Source organism: Podarcis bocagei (assembly GCF_964188305.1).
Source record: "Podarcis bocagei genome assembly, chromosome: 3".
Taxonomy (NCBI): domain Eukaryota; kingdom Metazoa; phylum Chordata; class Lepidosauria; order Squamata; family Lacertidae; genus Podarcis; species Podarcis bocagei.
The window spans coordinates 63,438,052-63,463,204 of NC_138127.1; the positions used below are offsets into that span (position 1 = coordinate 63,438,052).

At 40.5% G+C, this 25,153-nt stretch overlaps 1 protein-coding gene across 4 annotated transcripts in view; it reads right to left on the reverse strand.

The window, feature by feature from the left end:
* Positions 1 to 1,489: 1,489 nt before the first annotated feature.
* Positions 1,490 to 25,153, reverse strand: part of LYST (lysosomal trafficking regulator) — a 75,596-nt gene continuing 51,932 nt past the window's right edge. For all 4 annotated transcript variants that reach the window (XM_081186187.1, XM_081186188.1, XM_081186186.1 and 1 more), the window contains exons 34-53: positions 24,912 to 25,100; positions 23,946 to 24,091; positions 23,763 to 23,859; positions 22,886 to 22,947; positions 22,158 to 22,213; positions 20,790 to 20,942; positions 18,641 to 18,885; positions 18,395 to 18,461; positions 17,362 to 17,518; positions 16,936 to 17,076; positions 16,562 to 16,779; positions 15,688 to 15,918; positions 13,899 to 14,088; positions 12,788 to 12,924; positions 10,811 to 10,909; positions 8,810 to 8,949; positions 8,428 to 8,525; positions 3,954 to 4,110; positions 3,375 to 3,446; positions 1,490 to 2,029 (exon numbers count right to left, since the gene is read on the reverse strand). In XM_081186187.1, the coding sequence (XP_081042313.1) occupies positions 1,891 to 2,029; positions 3,375 to 3,446; positions 3,954 to 4,110; positions 8,428 to 8,525; positions 8,810 to 8,949; positions 10,811 to 10,909; positions 12,788 to 12,924; positions 13,899 to 14,088; positions 15,688 to 15,918; positions 16,562 to 16,779; positions 16,936 to 17,076; positions 17,362 to 17,518; positions 18,395 to 18,461; positions 18,641 to 18,885; positions 20,790 to 20,942; positions 22,158 to 22,213; positions 22,886 to 22,947; positions 23,763 to 23,859; positions 23,946 to 24,091; positions 24,912 to 25,100 (2,794 nt within the window). In that variant the 3' untranslated portion in view covers positions 1,490 to 1,890. The remainder of the gene's footprint in view (positions 2,030 to 3,374; positions 3,447 to 3,953; positions 4,111 to 8,427; positions 8,526 to 8,809; positions 8,950 to 10,810; positions 10,910 to 12,787; positions 12,925 to 13,898; positions 14,089 to 15,687; positions 15,919 to 16,561; positions 16,780 to 16,935; positions 17,077 to 17,361; positions 17,519 to 18,394; positions 18,462 to 18,640; positions 18,886 to 20,789; positions 20,943 to 22,157; positions 22,214 to 22,885; positions 22,948 to 23,762; positions 23,860 to 23,945; positions 24,092 to 24,911; positions 25,101 to 25,153) is intronic.

The following is a 25,153-nucleotide window of genomic DNA, read 5'->3' on the forward strand; positions in this document are numbered from 1 at the left end:
TAAGTGACATTTTGTATCCTAATGTAGAAGCAATTAAAAATGCCTCAAGAACAATGAAAAAAGATGTTACCTCAAGCACACCATTGCAGTATAAGTCCTTGTTTTTAGATGGTAAACATGATTGAAATGCGAACCAAAATGCATTTTCCTTTTGCAATTTTAAATGTGGAAATCCATAGGTGTTAATGTAATGTCAGCATAAAGTTGGGAAAAGACTAGGAAGAGACATATTCACACACCATGCCTAGTGTGCTTTTTTAGATTCTGGTTTAATCAGAAATACTTTTTTTTCCAAAAGAATTTTCTGAAACAATTCTGAAAGCTTCAAGACTCCTACAATTTTATATTTGAATGAGCAGAAAAAGGGTGTCGATTGCATATTTATGAAGTGACCAGTTACAGTTTTCGTGATGCTTTTAAAAGAGGCACATGCAAAAGAAACATCAAAGGGAAGAACAAAATGAAAGATGTAGATTATGGAAAAATGTATAAGTTAATACATCTCTATGGAATTCTGGGCTTATTTGCTTTCCCCCAAGAAAGAGAGTAGATGCATTTATACCACATGTATATCAGAAATTTAAATAAACTTATTTATTGAACTAGTCACATGAGAAAGCCATTAAGATTCAGAATTTTATAAACTGAATGTTAAAGGCTTTACATATTTAACTATTAATTGTAAATATTGTTACAATTTGCTTTTAACAAGGGGGGGAGTCATGCTGAAAATGTCATAATTATGTTTAAATGCATAATTTTAAAAGAAAACATATGAGTTCCTAGTCTGTGAGTTCATGTTCTGTGCATGTAACTCTTCATTAGTATCATACAGATATATTTTAAAATGTAATTCAGGCAGTTTTTAAACAAATCAAAATTATTTTAACACAATTATGATATTTATACTTTTTCAACCCCCTACCATTGCTAAAACTGAATTGGGGAAAAAATAGTTTTGGTGGAGTTTAAATATCTGAATTAACAGAATTGCTCAGTTAGCCAGATTGCCATAATTCTGCTCCCCTCCCCATCTGCCATTACAGAGTTTTTACAATTATTACAAGACAAATAGAAGCATACTTCTGCTTCTGCTTCCCCATTCTTGATGTCCAGAGTATAAACCACAAGATGTTCCAGTCTTTGGGATTTATACAATTTGAAATTATTTTGAAAGATCTCTGTATTGCTTCATGTTGTCACAACAGTTTTGCCTATTAAAGTACAGGTACCATATATACTTAAACTGCTATAGACTTATGGTCTGTTATAAATTAAGACAGTGAATAAATAGAATCACATTTCATAGAATTGTACTTCAGGTATTTCAACAACATTGGTGTAGAGACACCTACAGAGTTAATTTGCTTCTCTATAAAGCAAATCTGAGTTCTTGAATTTTAAAACACTGGTAACTGGGTGTGTCCATTCTAGAGAAAGGTGTACTACAGGCAACTAATAAGTTATACACACAAACCGACCTTGTTGGTTTTTTTTAATAAACCTTTGAAGTATTTTAATTCTATTTTATTTTTTTACAACACAAAGGGGCAGAAGTCACCATTCGCACTTCAGGATTTAGAATATACATGTCCACGAAATGATTTGTAAAAATATTTTTACATTATACATTGCAGCATTTAAACTTCTGAGTTAGCGCTTCTACTCTCTCCTGAAAAAAAGCACACCAGAAGTTTCCTATAACCAGTGATATGGTCTGGTGCGTGAGCATTCGTAGCAGCCTTTCACTGATATATTGCTAATCTACTCTCAGTTATCATGAAGATGTTAAAGAGTATTTCATGATCCAGGTAAACAGAAGAAGTTCTATAATCTACCCTGGACTGAAAGCGCTTCAAAATAACCAAGGCCAAGGAGGAAGAACAGCCGTCAGCCAGCTGCATAGCTGCTCAGGAATGAGTAAAACATGGGGAGTTTCAAGGGCTTTTGGTCCTTGCGACACCAAGCAATAACAGTTCCTTCATTATTTGCTGTGTAGAGATGATGGCCATCACAGGAAAATGTAAGGCTGTAAAGGAAAACAAAACAAAAATCTGTCACATCTCACGGGTTATTGAGAATTTTAAACCCTAACACTATGGATGCTCCTCAAAGGGGGTGGGAGGGGGAGAGACACAGTTTTAATATACCTGTGCTAATGCATACATTTATTTTCAACACTGACACCCACACCCTGCCTTTCTAAATAAAAAAAGTCTCGTACAAAACAGCACGTTGTACATTCACTCAATTCTGAAAAACGTTAGGAATGTTTGCAACAGCTCCTCCACCCTCACCCCTGAATAGGTCCCAAGAAAACTGCCGCACATCAAGTCCACACTCACGCTTATTTTATTCTAATTCTTTGGAATTTGTGTGCTTTCTCTCCCCCACCCCCCCATCCCGGCTGCCTCTTGTGCTGGAGTGCAGAGTCAGGCAACCATAAATTTCCTTGTGCAGTTTTCTGGTTTCCTGCAAACCTTAGGGGTTGAAAGAAAATGTATGTGAAATATCTATGGAAAGAAAAATATATGGCTGAGCTCCTGACGTGCCTTTACTAGCCCACTGTGGAAGAAATGGCTTTTGAAAATAAATTCTCGGCATACACCTTTCAGTTTGCTGCCCAATTTATTTGGCGCTAAAATTTGTTTTTATGTGGCTTGTTTCTGAAGTTTCTCGTTTTATGTAATCTGACAGATCAAAAGAAAGAATATTTATTCCTCCATTCAGGAACGCGCCAGAAATAATTATGATGAGTACAGCCAGGAAAAAGAAGAAAGAAAGCACTGAGGAAGTTGTGGGCATGGGAAGGGGAGTAGCAGATACAGTGGTACCTCTGGTTAAGAACTTAATTCGTTCTGGAGGTCCGTTCTTAACCTGAAACTGTTCTTAACCTGAGGTACCACTTTAGCTAATGGGGCCTTCCGCTAATACTTCCAGGTTGGCGGAGTCTATAACCTGAAGCGTTTGTAACTCGAGGTACCACTATACTGGCAACTGAACACAAAAACTGATCAACTGCGGCCCTCAGTAGAGCAGTTGTGAGCCCAATTTTCCCCAATTTATTGGATTATCCCCATATCAGACAAACCCAAATTTACAGGGGAAATTGATATTGGTGTTGTTTGAGGGTAATATGTGGACTACACAAACTAAATGGGAACACAAATAGATGCAAATGGACAGTAAATTCAGTAACGGACAGTAATGCAGAATTCTCAAAATTATCTGTAATAGTAACTTCAAAAAGGTAAGCAAAACATATTTCAAAGGCATCAATTTACACAGAAAACCATGTTCTCAAAGCGTAACAGTAAATTGCTGTGTTCCAAAATGAAGCCATTTGTTTGTTTCCTTGTTTGTTTGTTTATTACCTTACAATAGGTTTATTTGATTTAGAGAATGTAATTTCCCGCACAGGTTTCAAATCCCACGTGCTCCACAGCCTAAGGAAAAGACAAAGACAGAATGACTGCTACCAGATACAATCCAAAAACAGCTTTTCAGAGATTTGGCTGCAGTATTTTAAGACTAGCACTTTCATCTCTTTTTGTGTCCTGCCAGAGTCTCTGGTTAAACCTGTGTTGCAGATTTTTGGCATTTTTCAGACGCACCCATGACCTTGCTGCACTAATGCATATGTATACCTTTTTAGTGCAAGTGTCATGGACAAACTGGGGGTTTTTTTTAGAAAAAAGATTTTAAAAGCCCTTTTCATCTGTTTCAAATGGGTCCCTTCTGAAGCAAGAGCTCCCTCCCTCCTTCACAACCTTGTTGTAAAGCTGTGAAACTAGGGTTACTGTATGGAGGAAGCTGTCCCCTTTGCTTCACAGAAATAACATCTTTAGAACAGATGCATGGAAAAAGAAGTATGGCACAGAGTTTCCCAAAGAATAGCATTTATAAGGAGCACTTGCAATCAAAAAGGAAAATTGTCTCTCGTAACCACTCACCGTACAACTCCATTTTCCAGCCCTCCAGCAATCACATTGATAGAGACTCCTTCAGGCTGGTTAGAGAAAGCAACAGAGCATATAATTTCCCTGCAGTGCACATGTCCCACAAGATCACCGTTCACGGTCCAAAGTCTCAGATCACTGCCACCACCAACTGAAACACAATAGAACAGCTGCATTAGCAAAATAAAATCCAGAACATGATCTAGATGAAACAATATACTACCCAAAAGACCACTCAAAAGAATGAAGGACTAGCATCCAATCATATGCAAGCACTGACATTACATTTTTTGGTACTGACTATTTCTAAAAAACATAAAAGCCAAATGAATTACACAGAAGCAATAGCATTATCAATAGGTAATACCAATCACACCTAACAACCACTAACAAACTGAAGGTGTTACTGGACTGCAGGGGGACATCTTTGTCAATATAAGGGGCACCCCTAAATTGCTCTAATCGGGGGGATCTCAAATATTTTCCCATTTCTTTTATTTCAAACATTTACATACAGCTTCTTAGATACAAACTACAGTGGTGCCCCGTAAGACGAATGCCTCGCAAGACGAAAAACTCGCTAGACGAAAGGGTTTTGCGGTTTTTGAGCTGCTTCGCAAGAAGAATTTCCCTATGGGCTTGCTTCGCAAGACGAAAACGTCTTCCAAGTTTGTTTCCTTTTTCTTAACACCGTTAATACAGTTGCAACTTGACTTCGAGGAGCAACTCATAGAACGCGGTGTGGTAGCCTTTTTTGAGGTTTTTGGTGATTTTTGAAGCTTTTCCAAAACTTTTCCGACACCGTGCTTCGCAAGACAAAAAATTCGCTAGACGAAAAAACTCGCGGAACGAATTAATTTCGTCTTGCGGGGCACCACTGTACTTCACAAAGTGGTTTGAAGAACGATTAAAATGCAGTATCAATGGATACAATAAGGACTGGCAACAGATAAAACTTCTATTTCCAGTAGTCCAAGTAAAGACATGCAAGATGTAATGGCCCAACTGATGGAAAGGTCAGCACAGAACCAATGCATATTCCTGCTTCCTACCAGGCTATGCTTAGGGACGTACTGGAGAAAAGTATATTTCTTCCCCCAGGAGATATCATATGGCCTAAACGGGAATGCAGAAAGATTGCCTTCTGAAATGTGCCTTCAGCTACTTTTACAATTGTATTACATCAGTGTGCTGAGAGCATCCAACATCTGGAAGAAAATGTAAGTTACGTGAAGCCACTTCCTGGTGTGCAGACTGACATAATGGATAATTTGACCATTACTTCACCTAATTAACGAACAGAACTGAAATGCCAGATTAATAGAATCACAGAGTCAAAGAGGGTCTTGTAGGTGATCTAGCCTTGCTCTGTGCATGAACTAAAGCACCCCAAACATCATATTTTTTGCTCCACAAGACGCACCTGACCATAAGACGCAACTAGTTTTTAGAGGAGGAAAACAAGAAAAAAAATATTCTGAACGAAATAGTGGGTGTATGATTTTTGTGGCTCATGCTGTGACCACAGACATGTGATTTGATGGTGAGTTTGGAGAATCCATGTGGATCCGTGCTTTGTAACCATGTTTTCGCGCCATTGCGGCCCCACGAAACAGTGGACACATGATTTTTTGTGTGCAGACTATAGCCATGGACATGCTATGTGATCTGATGGTGAATTTGGGGTGACCCAATGCAAAAATCCTGAGGATCCATGTGCTTTTACCTGCCCCCTCCCAGGCAGCCTCCTTTATCTCTAGAGTCCCTTATCTCCCTCCCGATCGCTTGCCGATCAGCTGCTCAAAAAAGGCTACCACACCGCGTTCTATGAGTTGCTCCTTGAAGTCAAGTCGCAACTGTATTAACGGTGTTAAGAAAAAGGAAACAAACTTGCAAAAAACGCAAGACGTTTTCGTCTTGCGAAGCAAGCCTATAGGGAAATTCGTCTTGCAAAGCAGCTCAAAAACCGCAAAACCCTTTCGTCTAGCGAGTTTTTCGTCTTGCGAGGCATTCGTCTTGCGGGGCACCACTGTATTCCTGTCTCCTCTCTTTGCAAGTTCGCTGTCTTTACCTCCCCCCCTCCCCGGCAACCTCCTTACCAGCAGCCTTATCTCCCTCCTGATTGCTTGCCGATCAGCGGCTTTGTTTCAACATCCATTTCCCTCTTCCCCCCCCCCCAAAGCATGATCTGCTTTTCGCCCCTGGGCAATTCGGCTCCAGGGACCACACATTCACTCCATAAGATGCACAGACATTTCTCCTTACTTTTTAGGAAGAAAAAAGTGTGTCTTACGGAGCAAAAAATACGGTAGTTATCCAGCTTCTGCTTGGATAGCGAGAGACACCCCACCCCCCAAGTAATTTGTCTGAGATATTCAGATGGGGTCCTTGTGGAAGGTAATGTGGTGCCCACCCTTGAAAGAGCAAGGGGTGTTTGTTAATTCAGCCTTGAACATTTTTCATGGGCCAGGTAGATACGATGAGAAGTAGCAGGCTGCATTTTGTGACTCCGCAGCTATTGCTCAGACAATAGGCATGAAAAGCTGTGCTGAATTCCTCATGGAGGGAGGTAAAAATGACATCTATTTCCACTGATAAGGGGAATGCGCTTTGGTGACTCACATAGTTCCATGCCCTTTCCCATATATAAAGGAAGAAGAATAAAATATATAAAAAGGAACACAAGCATTTGATATATTTTTTTTTTTTAAATGAAGACAAGACACCTCTGGGTCATGACTTTTGATTGAACTTTACCAGCCAATCAACCAAATAAGAAAGGTATCAGAATAGCAAGAAAATCTAACTCCAACATGAATTTATAAAGAGGCAGGTGGCAAGGAGGTAGCTTTAAAAATTGATTAGCTTTAAATCACTAAAGAAAAGGAACAGGTTAAAAGTAATATCTAGATAAATAACACATCATTCCCCATCCCTACTCCAACCCCTCTTTACCTTTAAGAACTCTAGTGACTAGAGTCATTATTACCTTTAGCTCAAGCTGAGGAGCGGAAACAAATGAAGGTGTAAACTGGCCATTAATCTCTCTAGGATTTTAGAGAGTTGCTGATAAATCAATTCAGTCTCTAGAGATGTGCAGTAACCTACAAATAGCTACAGATAATCCACATTCTCTTCCGGAATCTCCTATTTTGGAACACCTACGCTGCTTGTTTTAATTCTATTGCAGAGCCAATGGGAATATCACCGATATTTGTCTTGCTTTTGCATGTATACTTAATGAACATTTTAATATAGTCCCCTCGTGCTACCAGTTATTTAATATCAGGAAGCAAGGAGAAGATATAATTTTAAGAAAAGCAATTTCGGCTTGTATATCCCCCACAGGAATTTTTTTGATACAGTATCTTGGATAACAAATCTGATGTTTGGGCCTTAACTTCAGATAATGGAAACTCTTTAAGAGCTAGCTGAACCATTAAACCTTTGAGAGATTGAGATTCATCTGCTTGTGTTCGCACACATACAGATTTTACAATGTAGCATCATTTCACCCAGGAAAATGCATAGTAAACATGATGTCCATGAATCACAGGTATGCAGAGGGTTTGGTCCCACCTTCCTACCCTACAGCCCTTCAAGCCCATCACTGAATGTTGGGATCACCCTCTAGAACAGCATTCAATGGTGAACAAAGGGCATCTGGCAGAAGGGAAATGAAGCTCCCCTTTAGGTGACCAGGCCACTTGAGCTACACAGGCCACTACACCTACCTGTCAAGCCCCAAAGACAGGGCTTGCTAAGCCCCTTTGGGTGCTTGGGAAGCAGCACATTTGTTTTTAAAGGGAGCATTTTGTTTCTTTGCAAAGGAAGTAGTTTGCATTCAAAGCGCTTTCCCCAGCGCTTAGAATACGATCTGCTTTCTCTGTAGAAACTTCAAAAGGCAATCAGCTGATCACCATTTAAAAGAAGCCTCTTTCAGCTGATTGGCACTGAAAGCTCGTCTTCAAAGAAGGTTGCTCTAAGCAATGACCAGCCATTACAGAGACCTCCTTTGAACTTTGGCAGGTGTCATTATGGAGGGTTCTACTACCTGCCGTAGTTTGCTAGTGGATGAGATAAGGATCTGGCCCACTGGCCAGTTCTGGTTCCTCAGCCCTGTTTAGTGGGTCAGTCTTTGCTAGTATGTGCCAATAATAACCCCGGCATCTTGCGTTTAGGGGCACACAACTCAGTGGAAGAGCATAACTTTTGATGCAGCAGGTCCCACATACAGTCCCTAGCATCTCCAGGGAGAGAGCCATTGCCCATCAGCTTAGACTGAACTACAGGGTCTGATTTAATGGTCCTGTTTGCACACCAAGGTAAGCTAGTCTGAAATAAATGATAGCCTCCCTTGAACCAGCAGCACCCTTATGCACACTGCTCAAATTATGTCTGTCCTGCACCTGCCTTTGCCCAATAGGAAGGAAACAAACCACAGCACTGTTTTTGTGAAGGTACCTACCTGAGTCACAAACGGTTGCAATGTCACCTGTTGTTTCACTAGCAGACACTGCTGTTACGGGACTCTTGTGTCCAGCAAGACTTTGCACGTAGCAGAGCCTGTAAGAATCAGAGTTCAGTGATTAAAGAAGAAGCTTTCACTGCTGTTGAAAGTATCAGTATCTTTCAATCAATGTTTCATTTAATGTGCCTGCCTCCAATATCCATTATGACTATCTGACTACAATATTTTTATATAGTACGGGTGGAATAGTACTTAATTATCACCATCCATTTTATGATAAATGAAACAGAAGTCAATCCTACATTATATTTTAATATTTAAAATATAGAAGTTGGGTGCAGTCAAGCCAGCATGAGGATATATTGAAGGATATTCGTACCTGTTCAAATCCCAGATGATGCAAGTTCCATCTTTGCTCACGCTTATCATTATACTGTAAGGCTTGCAGACAAACAAGCTGGTGATCTCTGCAGTATGGCCATACAGATGCACTTGAGATTCCATCTCAATCTCAGATGGCTGAAAAGGAACAAAGACACACTAAGTTCCAACTTTGGTTGAATTGGGATGTGGGCGATAAGGAGGGCACAAAACTATATTGCAAAACGAGGTCTGATGCTAAGCTAGCGGGTAGGGTATAGATGTTTTAAATAACGATTTGCACTTGCATCACTGATAGCTCCTATTCTGTACAGTTGTTTTTCCATTTCAGCTATCAAAACAACAACATGTAAGTGAGGGTTGCTCAAGTCAAAAGCATCCATACCACTTAAAACACACACACAACCTGAATACTTGGCTGACAAACAAATGGTAGTATGGTATTAGTGCTGAAAGGTAGCATCTTCAGATGTCTCACATAGTTATTAGCACAGAGAAAAGCTCTATACAGCTGCCTTATTTGTCAAGACACATTGTCGCTTGACTAATTTATATCTAGATGTGTCTTTCACATTGCCACTGTTAAGAACAAACCGCAGCGAAAAGGAAATAAAACCTTGCCCAACTTTACTACTGTTTAATTCCACCCTTTCCTCTCTGAAGAGCCAAAAAACTAACTGAGGTGCAGAATCGTCATCATAATAAAAGAAGCTGGTAAGAACAGAAGGAAGAGGCGACAGACAAGAACCAACACTTTTCCTAGATACGCTAGCCGCATCAATGTGGTGCCAGACTCCAACAGCCCATTAAAAAACAGACCTGTCTCTCTCCTGTACCAAGCCTAAGATTTCTTGTGCCAGGATAAAGGTATAGGGCCTGTCGTCTACATCTGCACTATGTTAGAAATCATAGCACTGTGTTGCCATATCACGCTGGTATTTCAGGTAGAAACAGCAACGCAAATAGTTTAGAACCACACTGTATGTCTTTCATTCTTAAGTATGAGTTACTTCACACGTGATTGGCATTGTGGCCTTTTTTAGCGGGGTGGGGTCTGCAGCCCTGCCTTTTGTTTGTATAGCTGTGCTTTTTTAGGTTTTTAGGTTGGTAGAGCATGAGACTCTTAATCTCAGGGTTGTGAGTTTGAGTCCCACATTGGGCAAAAGATTTCTGCATTGCAAGGGGGTTGGACCAGATGACCCTCATGGTCACTTCCAACTCTACAATTCCATGACTCTGTTGTTGTTCTGAACTGATTTTAATGCAAGTCGCTTTGGGTCACTCTGTGACAAAAGCGACTAACAAATAAAATACATAATACTTATTTCCTGCCCTGCACCGAATCAAGTTGTCCACCTAAATTAGTCAGCTGGGAGCAGAAACCAAAACAGATGCCAGTGAACATGCTGTCACACCATATGGCTTTATTTTGAGAAGCAGACTAGACACAGAAGTTTCCTTTGCATGCTGTCTGTTGTGTGTAGAAATGCCAGAGCTATGGGACTCCCATAAAGATGGTCACACCTGAGCAGAAGGGAATGGGAGAAATGCCCACATTTAGGTTGAGAGCATTTATAGACCAAATATAAGCCCACGCTGTATCAGTTTATTTTCTGGTCTTTAAAGCACCACTCTCATTTACCACAAACAATATTTTCAAATTGTAACTTCTGCAATTGATGTAAAATAAAAATGAAGATCTAATCATGGATCTCCTGCATCACATGGAACTAGGCTCCAAACCTTCATTTATCTAGCAAACCCACAAAAAAGAGGAAGCATTTTGCAATTTAAGCAATGATAAAACATTTTGCCAGAAGATGCAGCCCAATCAGAAAACCAATTTGGTACAACAACAAAAAAGGCAGGGGGGGGGATCAGTTCTTGCTAAGATGATTTGTCTTTGTATTATTGTTTTTATAATCATAGAGAGAAAAATAAATACGATTTACTATAGCCAGGCTTTTAACTAGTCACTATTTCTCTTTCATTTACTTACTGTGCTGCTAGTGAATCTGTTCATATATGCTGTGATGACCCCGCACTTGCTGCCAGTAAAAAGCTGACAGCTGTCAGGCACCCAAGCGCAGCTTGTTACCTTGCATAAAAGAAAAAGTGAGAGACATTTAAACAGTATCCCACACTACTTTTGCTTTTATTAAGTTTATGCCCTGCTGTTCATCTCAAAGACCCTTCAAGGTGGCTTATAACTGCAGAACAGACACCCCACACTTTTCAGTTCTTTAGCTGTTTCTTGGAAGTGCAATGGCTAAAGCTCTCTTAATCACAGAGAAATCTACAGCTGGTTAATGAGGGTGCAGAGCCACCCAGCACAGCAGGGCTCCTTGCTTTCATAATCTGAAAGCAGTTATTCTACACCACAAAGGAAGCTGAATCCAAACCTTGCGGGGGGAGCCCAAAAGTAGTTTCTAGAGCTGTGCAGAGGAAGCTGCGCCTCAAAAAACAGAAAATCCTATTGCAGGCCGGCCGGCCGGCACATGAGCCTAACTGGGCTCAATTACTTTACCTTTTCCGGATTTCATATTCATTCATATTAACAGAGGTAAATAGCTGCCTTCATTATTTATTAAATTCCTATACTTCCCTTCATTCAGGGCTCACAGGGCAGTTTACAATATAAAGCCACAATAATGCATAACATAGTAACAGACAAAAACAATAATGCACACACACAAACAAACGCAATTTAAAAGGCCATAGATTTATGAACAATCGTTTTCCTATAGTCTTGCTGAAGTGAACAAGTCAAGTGATGACTGGTAGGGAGGCTCTATTCATGGTGTTACTGCTGGGCCCGGCCCGGCTGGTGCTAACCTATGACAGGGCCTTCTTGGTGGCAGTTCCCTGTTTGTGGAATGCCCTCCCTAATGAGGTCTCTCTTGGTCTTGGCCTTTCTCATTATGCACATTCAGGAGGAATGGCATTTCGCCCGGGCATTTGATGGCTGAAAAAGACTGTTCTTGGCAACCTTGAAATTATTAACTATGAGGGCATGTGACCATTTAAAAAATGCTTTTAGATGTTCTTAAAGTTTTAATGTGATAAGCATGTTTTGTTTTAGTTGCATTGTTTTATTGCTTGTTTGCTGCCCTGGGCTACCTTGAGGAGGAAGGGAGGGCAGAAATGTAGTAAACAAATACTACTAGCAGAGAAATGCTCACAAAATTAGCAGGTTTATCTACATCTCTATAATCCAGAGAAAGCAGAAGTCCAGGAAAATCAGGGACATGAACGTAAGACTAATAGATTTATAGTGGTATAAGCCCTCATGGATGAGAAGCCATTTCTTCAGTTGCAGACCTGCTCACACACATTCATAAGAAACAGCAATAAGAAAGGCTGGATTTCCAGTAAGTGGCCTTTTGGCCCCACTAACAAATATATAGCTGCCACCTGAGGATGAACACTGTCTAAAGTGGGGTGTAGTCCATAAAAGCTCGTGTTATAATAATACGTGTATTAGGTCTTGGCCTAATTTAGACATAACACTGTGCCCACATGCTCCCTCACCCCTTTCACACCATAACACATGGTTGATTGGCCTCCATCTTGGGTTTAATAAACCACAGTTTCCCATAACATCAAAACCAAGAAATTGGGGTTTAATCTCTGTTAAAAAACAAGGATATGGTATCAGGGATCAGTTTGTGGTTAGCAAACAGAGATTAAACCAGTTTCCTGTTCTTAATAGGATAGGAAATTGATATTTTAATAAGTCATTTGGCACAAAGTGCCAAAGTGAGACAAGCAATGGGAGGAGAGGGGCAAGAACGGCGACCATCTGGAAAAAATCATTAGTATGATTTCTTGGACATAAATCATTAGGCTGAGATTATCTTTGAACCAGCATATCATCTAAAATGCTATGGGTCTGGTTTCGATGCCACAGATGAACACTGTTTTTCAAACATGGCATTCTATAGGTGAAAAGAGGGGAAATAAAAATGGCTTTTACCTGATGAAACTGTGAGCTCTGTATAAAGTTCACTGGAGGTTCACTTTGCTTGCTTTTCAGTCTCAGTATATTGTCGGCATATCCCCAACTCAGAATGGCTGACCACTGGATATCTGTACTGTGCATGCTTCTTACACCTGTAACAGCAGTCAGGACATTCAGATCAAGTAGAAAACTCACAGTGTGTTAGTCTACAACAAAAAGACATATATTATGTATCTATTTTTGGATTTTAAATTCCACTGTTCAAATGTCTGAGCAACAAATGGAAACTTCCCAATAAAGTCTTAAAATCAGGGGGTGGGGAGTCCTTTTCAAATGGGAGGGACACATTCCCTGCTAAGAAACCCTTCGAGGGCCACATGCTAGTGGCATGTGGGACACAGGCAAAGGTGGGTGTTATCTTTGCATTAACAGAGTTGAAGGTCAAATTCCAGCAAGGCAAAAATCCTGAGGGTGGAGGTGAAGCCAGTGTGGGCTGTGGCCAAGGGAGAGTACTGTAGGCCTTACAAAACAGCCTGGGAAGGCATATTTGGCCCCTGGACCCGAGTTTCTCCACCTCTTCCTTCAATAATCTGGTCATCTTTAATTTTGTCTGTGCTGTATATCCAAATATCAAACCCTGTACTTGATAGAGAACAGACACACTTGAAATTCTTCAGTTTCCTAAACATAAAAAACACTTCCCACAGTGAAGAATTCTTGTTTAACAAGTTTACTGGGACCAATTCACATGTGATGAGAGCAGTACAACTGCTAGAGAGATCTCAAACCACTAGGAAACTGGCTGCATGAACTGACTTTGGAGCAGATTCTTAGTACATCTGCAGAACCACTTATTTCTAGATGGTTCTGTAGATGTGGCTAAAATTGCTCTAACTCACATGGGAGCCACTTCACAAACTGCTTCCCACACAGTTCTGCTCCCATGCACTTTGAGATCTCAGCAGCAATTATTCCACCCAGGTAACATATGAGTCAGGCCTCAGCATTATATTAGCTGCAATCTTTGAATGAGTGAGAGACTGGACAACAGAGCAGCTGAGACAATTAGGCTGGCAGCATGAAATCTTTTTTGCAATGCTACTGCAGAGACCACTGAGACCCTTACCTTGCTCTTTGCTATAGATCATCAGAAGACAGAACTTCCGGGATAAACCACAAATTGCTCTTGTTGGCAGAGCCTGCAGGGAGCCAAACCTTTCTCCATGTGGTTGGCTGAAGCAGACAAGGGGATCAGGGGCACTTGGGGAACCTACATATTCCCCCCACTTTAAGCCTTTAATCCAAGGTAAAGGACTCTAAAAGATAGTGAAATAAAACAGCTGTCAGCTAACACATTTTAAACAGTCATTGTAGCTAAGCGTTTTAAATCTCAAGCTGAATGCAATTTTCTTTAACATACATTAATGTTAAACAGGTATTAATCCAAAGGTAACTTCAATGATATATAAGGTCTTAGAACAAATATCAAAGGGAAAATAGAAGCACGGAATAGTGTAAGACAAAAGGGCAAAATTCAGATGCAACAATTCCAAACTGCTAAGCTAAACCATGGTTTACTGGGTTGGAATGGCCAATCCTGGCTCATATCCTGGTTTGGGAGTAAGCCCTTAAATCAGTCCCGCAATTCAGAATCACAAGATACTGTGGTTCAAGAAACTAGGAAAGTGTTTCTGAAGGAGAAATGAAGGCTGGAAAGAGAGGCATGAAGAAGGAGCATGAAAGCACAGGACTTGTTTACAGGCTGATAAACTGCGCTTGGATCATTACATCTGAGCCAGGCCTAAGAGTTTGCTAAGGGTAGATTATATCAAATCTTTATTTTTTTCCCATTTTCGGAATAGATAATGGGCTTCCTGGTACTGATCTTAACCTCTAAAGCCCTAAATGGCTTGGGGCCTGAGTACCTTAAGGCCCATCTCCTCTTCTGAAATTTCCTCCCCACAAGTCCCAATCATCATCTGAAGCCCTAACTCATATCCCTCATCTCCAAAAGCACAGCAGGCAAAACCCAGAGCTAGAACCTCTTCTGTTGAGGCACCCTCTGCCAAGTGAGGTATACCAGACCTTATCAGTGCTGCTAAAAACCTAGCTGCCCTAAAAGGCTTTTACAATATTCTTCCCTTTTTGCTGGTTTATCTTTGGTAGCCTGATAGCTGTTTTGCCGGTGTGTGTGTGTGTGTGTTTTAATGGGGGCTTGGATTTGATGTTAATATCTGTGGTTTGTTAAAATTTGTGGTTTTAATGTGGATTTTATTGTTATTTTAGATTTTTGTGTTGTGAGTTTTAGGCCGCTTTGAGAATTAGGTATGCCAAATGTTTTTAGAGTAAGTAAAATACATTCCTGGGGGAAATAAAGTGTGTGATCTAATCATCTCAGGTTTTAATAAAGCATTTCTGTAAAGAAACTTAATGACAACATTTGGAGATTAGTATCAGTGAACGCTTTCTTTAAACATGAGTTTCTTCTTTCCTTTTAAAGGAAAATCTGTGGACCTCTTTGGTAAACACTGACATGGATACCTGTATAATAATACATGAGAAAATAAAATGAGCAAGTAATCAGGAACATGAAAGATTACTTGATGCTTTGCAGTCCAGCTGAAATATCTCCTTGTCAAAGGAAAACAGCGTGAAATATAAGAGGGTGATTTTCAGACAGATAGAAACTTTAGAATTAGGGTAGGGAATGTGTGCCCCCCCCAGTTGATGATGAACTACAACTCCCACCATTCCCAAACAATGACTGTGCTGCTGAGGCTGTTGGGAACATGAGTCCAAGAACATCTGAAAGGCCACAGGATCCCCTTCCAGATACTCCTCTACAAAAAGACCCCACAAACTAGCTGCCACATATTAATTAATATTAAGCAGCCTTATGAATCACTCTGACATACCGGATATGTGATCTCTTTAGTTTGCTCCTTTGTGTCTCTGAATGCAAGCTGCACCAATAGCCCCATGGGAGCAAGGAGCTCTCCTTCCATAATGAGTTTGGATCCAGGTCTGCTGACATGTGCGGTGTGGAACAGCTGGCGAGGGGTTTGTCCATATGTTTTTATCATAGTCTCCAGGGCTCTTCTTTGAACTGGATCTTCTACAGCTGACACGTCCATTCCAAAGTATGTCTAAAATGCGAGCCAAATACAAGAATATAATGTTCTATTGAAAAGACAAAAAAGGGGGGTTCTTGCTGCACAGTCTGATGCATTTAACATCTGCATGTGTTTGAGACTTGGATTAGACCAAACTCTCAAGTAATGAAGCACAATACTAAGCTTAGGTAAAGCATACCAAATCTGCAGACTGACAAGTAATGTTCTTACACAAGATCATAATTTTAAACTAACAACACAAATGCACTATGGCGGCAGGCCAGCTACTCCTTTGTCAGGCACACGGCCTATTAATGACCCAAAATGGTTGGTGGATGTTTCTTTAGTGGGAGCTGAATTCACACACCTTGGCAGAGTAAACTAAGAGTTAGCTGAATACAGGAAGGTCTTTAGGGTGCAGGGTCTTTCCCTGAGGACCTGGTGCTGCCTAGTAGGAGTCGAAGAAGCACTAATAAATGGTCAAGGTGATTGCCAAGAAGCTCCACGACTTCTTTGCATCCATCCTCACAGAGGAAGATGTAGGGCAATTCCCAATGCCTGAACTAACTTTCACAAGAGGAAGTCGGGTAGTGTCCTGAAACACGTTCTACAAATACAACATCCAGTGATTCTGTACAATAAGTAAAAATTGATTTACGGGGGGAAAGGTACTCACAGCAGGGTGAAAGACATTGATAGCTTGAACTGAAGCCTTGCCCTTTTGCTTATACCCAAACACTAAATCAATCCAATGGCAGATTGTCTGGGAAACATGGTCCGATTCCAAAGCTTGACGGTGGATCAGGATAAAAAGTCGGGGATCATTTCGAGCCCAAGGTGGGAGATTCACGTGGTTCACTCTTTCCCCATTCTGACGCACCCCAAAATCAAATCCTACAAATATAAAGCCTTGTTTATAGTAGTTGGCTTGGGTTTGAGTACCCAATGCAAGTAAATGTTCGCAACCCACTCTTCCCTTCAAGCAGCTCAGAGCTGCCTACACAATGTTCCTCTCCTCCCAATTTTATACTCAATGAAACCCCAACACACCTTCTCTGTTAACCAAAAACTCAGGAAGATAAAAAAATTCTGGAATAAGCTCCTTTACATCAGTCATGGATTCGTACGATGAAAGGCGCCAGGTTGTGTTGGTGGAGTGGAAGGTTCTGTCTGGAATGTCAAAACTCTGGTCTGTAAAATGAAGTCAAATTAAACTGGTTATACTACAGAAAAGAACACATTGCATGAGCTATACATTTATAGAACCCTGTAATAGGGCAAAACAGAACCAAAATGGATTATTTTTTTGGTCATACAATACTATCAAAGCACCAGTATAAAAATTTCCAAAGCTATATAAATGTACTACACATATCATAATAGCCACATTTGGCTAACGAAACAGCAATAAATACAAACAGCTTCCATATAAATGATCAATTAAATGTATATATGAAAACCTAAAGCAATTCTTACCTTGATAAGCTAAGAACATCTTTGTGAAAGGAGGCATCCTAACCAAGAAGTGAAGTACAGTTCCACTATTGGAGTAATGAGATCCATAGTGATAAGGTTGCACAGGGGGCATCGGGTCATCTTCCCTTGCTCCTTTACGGTATTCCTCTTCTAAATACTGAAAAGGGAGAATATATGGACATAGGTATGCGTCTCCAAAATCCACATGGAAATTGACACACAGTCCTGTCCCTATGTAAACAGACACCATAATCAATCCATCCACCTGTACTTATTATGAAGGCTCCCTTTGGTTGGTGGGCAAAGGCTTTCTCTACAACCAATTCAGAGGTATCGTGCCATTAGGCTTCTGATATTTTAACTATCTGGAATACGCCCCTATCCAGTTAAAAAAAAACTTTAGGCAAGCTTATAGTAGAAGTACACAGGAAAATGAGAAGAATCCTGCTGGATCAAGTGAAAGGCCCAAATCTGACAGGTGGTTGGAACTATCCACCTTGCCGGTGACACGATAACATGACAAGCATGGGCAAAAGGTATATCTCGCCAGCACATTCCCTGCAGAAAGTGTGCTGTTGTTGCAGCGCGCAGCAAGACTGAACTTTCCACTCATCAGCAGATGAATTAAGAATTCAATCTTGCTCTCTACAGGGATCTGTAGCGTGTTCCCCCAGGGCTAAACTCTGCCATCTTGTTCATCAGCTGAAATCATACAGTGATGTCAGCTGATTGACAGATGAGCGTGGTTTGGGGAATATGGTCTTGCGGGCCAAATTGGGCCACCTGGTAGATTGGCCCACAGGCCAGAGGTACCTCAGCCCTGGTTTAGCAGATAAGATACTTGCTAATCTCTTCACAAAGGCCAGTATGGGGAGGAATGTTGGGTTATGAACGTTTTATTTACTTTCACTCAGTTGAACTGGAAATGTATGCATATGTTTGCAGAATGAAAAGCAAAGTCCATAGTGTTACATAAAGTTCTCCTTTTATACCAGGCTGGCACTAAGCAATAATGCATTAGATATCTTAATACCTTGTAAGTGTCCACATAACGATCTTCCTTTTCTTTTGATTGTACAGCTATGGGTTTGACCAAATTTCTGAAATTATACAAATATTAGCAGCTTGTCAGTTCCATAAATTACTGATACTTGCTGTAGTTAAGAAACACAACAATGAATACAATGGGTGTTTATTAATAAAAATATATTAATTCTACAGTAGATGGCATATTTAGTAAATTACTTTAAAAGAAACAATTCATGATATTTCTTATTACCTATAAACGGATGGATCATTGAGGTCCAATGTTTCACTAGTATAGTCGGAAAGTATAAAGGGAAATACTGGATACTGCATAAGATCATTGAAGGAACGGCCTGCATGTTTGTTTAAATGAGTGAGGTATTCAAAATTAGTGATCTGTCCTGTGTACCACAGTTGGGTTAATGCTGTAATGTTGCCATACTTCAAGATGTTAGGGAGGTTGTTTGTTAGGATGTGGTGGTACACATCATCACGTACCTAAAAAGAACCAAAACATCAAGCTTTTACCAAACCACAAATGATCTAGTATCCTGAAACGTGCATATTTCAGTGTTATAACATATTCATACTTTTATTTCAGTACTTTAGCTGAATTAACACATGCAAATACCTACATGCATTAATCAAGCATTGCAGTGGGAGAGATCTGCCCAAGGAAGGCAACTGGCAGAAGGGGACTTTCCTACCTTCTCCTCTTCTCTCAGGCCCTCTGAAAAGAACCCTCTCCCCAAAAGGATTCTGGGACCCTGCTGAATAGAACAATTGCCAGATTTTGTGGAGACACCTTATGTCCTGCTCACAGACACTGCCTCTATACAATCTCTTCACAGCCTCTCCACATATCTCCACCACTACAGCACATCCTAGTCAGCAGTGTCCTGCAGTTATGGGATGGATAGATGATAGATATATAGATAGATAATATTTTATTATTTATACCCTGCCCATCTGGCTGGGTTTCCCCAGCCACTCTGGGCAGCTCCCAACAGAATATTAAAAACATGATAAAACACAAACATTAAAAACGCCACTAAACAGGGCTGCCTTCAGATGTCTTCTAAACGTCAGATAGTTGTTTATTTCTTTGACATCTGATGGGAGAGCATTCCACAGGGCGGGAACCACTACCAAGAAGGCCCTCTGCCTGGTTCCCTGTAACCTCACTTCTCACAGTGAGGGAACCACCAGAAGGCCCTCGGAGCTGGTCCTCAGTGTCCGAGCTGAACGTTGGGGGTTGAGACGCTCCTTCAGGTATACTGGGCTGAGGCCATTTAGGGCTCTTTTCAGAGGGGTTAGGGGCTGCTCAGGGAAGGAGGTAATGTTGGGGGAAATCACTTTCTAGCCAGCCCTTCTGCAGGCAGTTCTCAGGCTCCAGTTCTTGGATATGTATTAGTTTCAACAGTATTTAGGACAATCATACAATCATAAATGAGTAGGTATCCTCCATTTCATATGCAAGTCACACTCACATACACAAACTATGCATGCTATTATATGAATGATCACCACTAAGAAGTTTAGTCAGTGACTGCTAGGGCTGGAGACTTTTCAGTGACGCCTGTCCAAAATGTGGACAGAAGTTCTAAGACAGGCTTCCTCTCAGGGTTGTGATTTTTAAAAATAAAAATAAAAATTATCAGGTCTTTGAATGGCACTGTGGGTTTTCTGATGTACTTTGTTTCTTGGATGGTAATTTAATAGTGCTAAATATTTTTGGTTGGTTGAACACTGTTATGAACTTTTGAGGAAAGTGATATAACATTTTAATAAGTGTTAAAATATGCAACTCTGCAGAAATAATGTCAAGATTGCCCAAAGACTAATCCAATTCATATAAAAAACTACTTTGGTTTGTTTTATGATACAGCAGTATATAAATATTTTATAAACAAACAAACACACACACACACACACACACACACACACACACACACACACACACACATATGTACACATTATTCCTGTCATGGTTGGTTGCCCATGCCTTGACTACTGAGAATCTACCAAAGTAACCATTGCTGAAAGCTAATGAAAATGAAAATGAATACCATTTCTATCAAATTCCATCTAACAACTAACTAAGCATTTTTAATGAGATTTGAAAATTCAAAACTAAAATTATTTCCCCTCTTACTAATAAAACAGATTACAGTAATAGATAGCATTGTGATTGACATCCTATCAGATACAATCTAAAAAAAACCAACATTCTCAGGTCACTATTCTCTCCTTGCTGAACACCAAGTTATTTCACCGCTTTAACGAAGTGATGAAAAATCTGCCTTATTATTCTATTAATAAGCTTATTTTGGTATATACTAAAAAATATATTTAGGCTAACTGTTGCTCAACATTGCTATGCTGTCATGGAAAATATTTACCTTTGTGTTGTCAAAAGCTAATAGCAAAGTTCTGCCGTTTGTTAAAAATATTTCTACAGCGTTGTCCCTTAATTGCCACCAACGTTTGTGCACTTCTTTGATTTCTTCAAATGTCCAAGAAAATGATGCTGGTTCAGTTTCACCATGAAAGCTCTGAGCAAAGCACAGCATATTAAAGTTATTAGCCTTTTAAAAACTGTGTTCATTTAAAATGCACTTATTTGCCACGCTAATATTTTGTAATCTTTCAGATACTGAGTAATAAACTTTGCAATTGGGTGGCATATGAACACTGTTAATACATACTACATTATCTAAATCTATCATTCTTGATTTCATATTATATTTGACTCAATAAGCATTCAACAACTTCATGGCCAGCAGGAGCAGTTGACCTGGTCAGGCTCCAAGCAAGGGCTCACTGCTATGGGCCTGAACCTACCGCCCCATGCCACCATCACGCATGAGCTGCCCTCCTTCCCACCAGGACTATGGACCAGATGTGCTTGCAGGAAAGGATCACATGCAAACTAATCCCTGTATAAAGCACTTGAGTGGAGTTATGAGATGTTGCATGAGAGAAGAAGAGTGCCAGGAGCAACGAGGAAGAGCCAGAAAAGCTTGGAAGTGGCTAACCCTATGGGTAGTAGATGCCCAGAAGACAGGGAATCTTCTTGATGGGGCCTCTCTGGTGTTAAGGCAAGCTAGCACTACACCTCCCTTGCCAGGGGTTGGCAGGGGATAAGAGGATGCCTGTTTGTCATGCATAAACAACCATAGGTCGGTTGGTTGCTGTGTGCCTGCATCCTCTTGAGATTCTCATTAGGAATCCCAATGATTCTGGAGAAGATCCTCTTGGCTGCACATTCTGGCATCCCCAAAACAAAAACTGCTGGGAGGGAAACAAGCTGCACTCTAGAGAGTCTTCAGTGCAGGATTTTGTGTCGTGGTCCATTACCAGTTCCCCTTACGGTGTTTTCACCAGTGCAAGCACTTTGCGGGGAGTCACTGCACATCGGAACCAAATCACTCCCATTAAATGTTCCTGTCCTGCAGTCCCAGCCTCTGGTCTGTAATCCCTTGATGATAATTCCAAAGGACCAAGTACTTACAAGTTTTATTTAAGTTAGATGCTTGAAAATACAATCCGATATACATGCCTGCTCAGACCCAATTAGTTTAATGGGACCTGAGTACTGTATGTACAGTCATACCTAAGATTAAATATGCTTCAAGTTGAGCGCTTTTGGGTTGCGCTCCGCGGCAACCCAGAAGTAACCAGTAATCACAGGTTACTGCTAAAATTATGCTGATGAAAAAATCAACTTTAAAAACAAGTCAATTCACTTTTTTACTTTTTTTACTTACCAAGCTTTCAATTGTATCAGAAGCATTGTCTTCCACAAAATACATCCCGCATTTACCTGCACCATGAAGAACATTTATATGGATTATTTATTCACCCACTTTGTAATATATAACCCTATTACACTGGAAATATACTACTGATATCAATGAATTGACATGAAAATAAGTCGACCCTAGATCCTCAGCTATTGAACAGTTTCTAAAAATAAACATGGAGTGAGCTCCAATGTTGGTCAGAGTAGGCCCATTGGCCCACAGCACGTAAGGAGGAGGGGGCAGCACTCCTGTCTGCATTCACTTCCATCATGGTCCTGATGCAAATACCCCATACCCACAAAAAACCATCTATTCAGTCTTGGAATAAAATGTCTATTAACATCAATGGAACTTCCTTCCTTGGGATCATAGCAGTAGTGCTGATGAGTTAGCAGGTTCTCTGGGAACTAACAGCAGTTTTCATTGGAACCACAGCAGGAGATAGGTTAAATCCCTCACTTTGTGCACTGTTGTCCAAATCCCGACAGACACACAAGGGGAAAACAGTTATTTATAAGAACCATGCATTTAACATGATGTCTAGCTTGGCCTGAGGAATAATAGCTTTTTCCTGCAAGTTTTCTTTCCAACGTTTCCCAAATTATTAAAAAAGGTGCTGTTTGCAAAACATTCACTTTAAACAAAGCAACTCAACTGCTTAAGTGTGAGGTTAGAGAAATAATATCTGTTACCTAGTAGCAATTCACCAGGAGTCTCTCTAGATGGTGCCACGTTGATGCATCTTCGATTTACTCTGCAGCGACATACAGGGAATTCACTGGTTTGCTGTTACGAACCTCTCCAAAGCATGTCAAAACTACCATTCTCAAATACAACACTTTAGCAACATGGCCAATGTGTTCTGTCAGCTGGATTACCAGTCAAGGTCACTTGCATGATTCCAACTATACGCGGCTGAAAGCTGACTAGTTGAAATTCCACAAATTAAATGCAAAGTTTCCCTGGTACAAAAATAACTTTAAAGCTCTCTGCCTTGCTTGCTGTGCAAGGCCCTCACAGCGCTCCAACTTCAGAAGGCTTGGGATGCTCACAGGAGGGGCAGTATGAGTGTACACATTTTTGTGTGTATACAAAACCCTTGGAGCCGAATTCCCGCATAACTATACTGTACACCTTCATCAGTCACGGACTGCCTAATTTGATGGGGGGGGGGGGAGGGAAAATGGTTCCTGATCACCAGGAACCAATTCTCACTTTGAACAGGAAAGTGGGTATTTGCAGTCCTGAATTATGCCAATTTTCCTTAGATGAAGGGCAGCATCTAATGAAGCATGGCAATCACTTCTAACTGCACAACAGAATTTCACCCCCTCTCCCCCCAAATGCCCCCTAATTCTGTTCTTGAGGTTCCCCCAACCCTCTGGAGCATATCTGGGGAAGGCACAGGAAGCACCCAGGGAGAGGAAAGGGATCAGAAGTTCCCTTGTGCTAACGAAAATCCTTGTGCTACTGGAACTGCTTTCTTGGATACTGTCCAAAGTTTCTTTGTCACTTTTTACGCAGATGGTCTAGCTATGCAAAAGCTTTTTCTCCCCAATTCAAACTAACCTTATATGCTCACTGGCAGCTTTATCTTTTACAGTAGAAGAGTGAGAAGAATGTGTTTTGTCTTCAAAGAGATATGACAGAGGGGGTTTAATAACCTCTATTAAAAAAAAGACAAAACAAAAAATTATTTTTTGCAACATTTAAGAGACGGTAACAGGAACCCCAGAGGATATTAAAGCATACCTTCAAATTTCTGCCTGTCTTTGAGAAGATACTTATTTGGAATAGTTAAGTAGCATCTCTGCAAACGCCGCCTCTCTCGGTTGGGGCCCTCTGTCGGATCTAGTTGCCAAGATGTTGGGTAGGAGCTTGGGTCATACCAGAGTGCTCTGAAAGAAGCAGCATTTCATCAGGGATTAGGGGCCATTTCTGTCTTAAAACAGTGGTGCAAATTTCAGGAAGTCAAGATCTTCCCAGTGTCACCTTATGCCCAAAAACTCAGTTCTCAAGAGCCTCAAAATATTACCACACATTCAAAAAGTACAGTTAAGCTACTCATAGATAAAAATACACAATCTCTTAAGGTACTGAAAATGGAGGATGGGTATAATTTTGAGAAACTAGGAAATCAATTTGGTTCAGCTTTCAGTGACCTGCCTTAAAATGTGTTTTTATTCCATTAACCCATCCTGATTTTTGAGAGCATGTTAGAAGAAGTCTAAGTTTATTAAGTTCACGTCTTGCATGTATTCTCTATAAGAATAGGAATTTGGTTTGTATCACTCTTTCCTTGAAGATGGTGGTGGGGAACGAGGCAGACACTCATATATTCCTAAACACTTTGCTACTAATTCATTCATCAGTTTTGTAGACACAGAATGGCACAGTTCACATGCAACCCCAAACCATGGTTTTTCACTATGCAGAAAAGCCTTTGCAAGTCCAAGTGAAGTGTCCAAGATGTGCTCGCTATTTCCACTTCTTCCTGCACAACCAGGAGGAGAGATGCCGAGATTACTTTAGCACAGTCAAGAATGAAATCTTATAGCTCAAGACACCTTCTTTAGAAGTTAAAAGGCATTAAGTCCTTTATAAACGAGCAAATATTTTCTATATGTATTTCAGATAATTTTCCTTTGAGATAAGAGACGAACACAAGAACAGCCTCTCATATCCCGAAAGGGAGATTGCCACAGTGAAGTTGCTTACCTGTCATGTGTTAGTTGCTGAATAAGTTCCTGCCAGTGCCTGCTAGCACTTAAGTCTGTTTTATACATTCCTCTGATGTGATGAATCACCTTCTTTCTTTCTATTCCTTGGGACAGAGACACAGCCTGGGTGATATCTCCAGCTGCTTTAGAAATGTCCTTCGACTTTGCATCCAGGCGCTGAAAGAGGCTGAATAAGCAAATCAACTTAAAAGGATTATCAGCTGTCTCTGTTTTATAAGA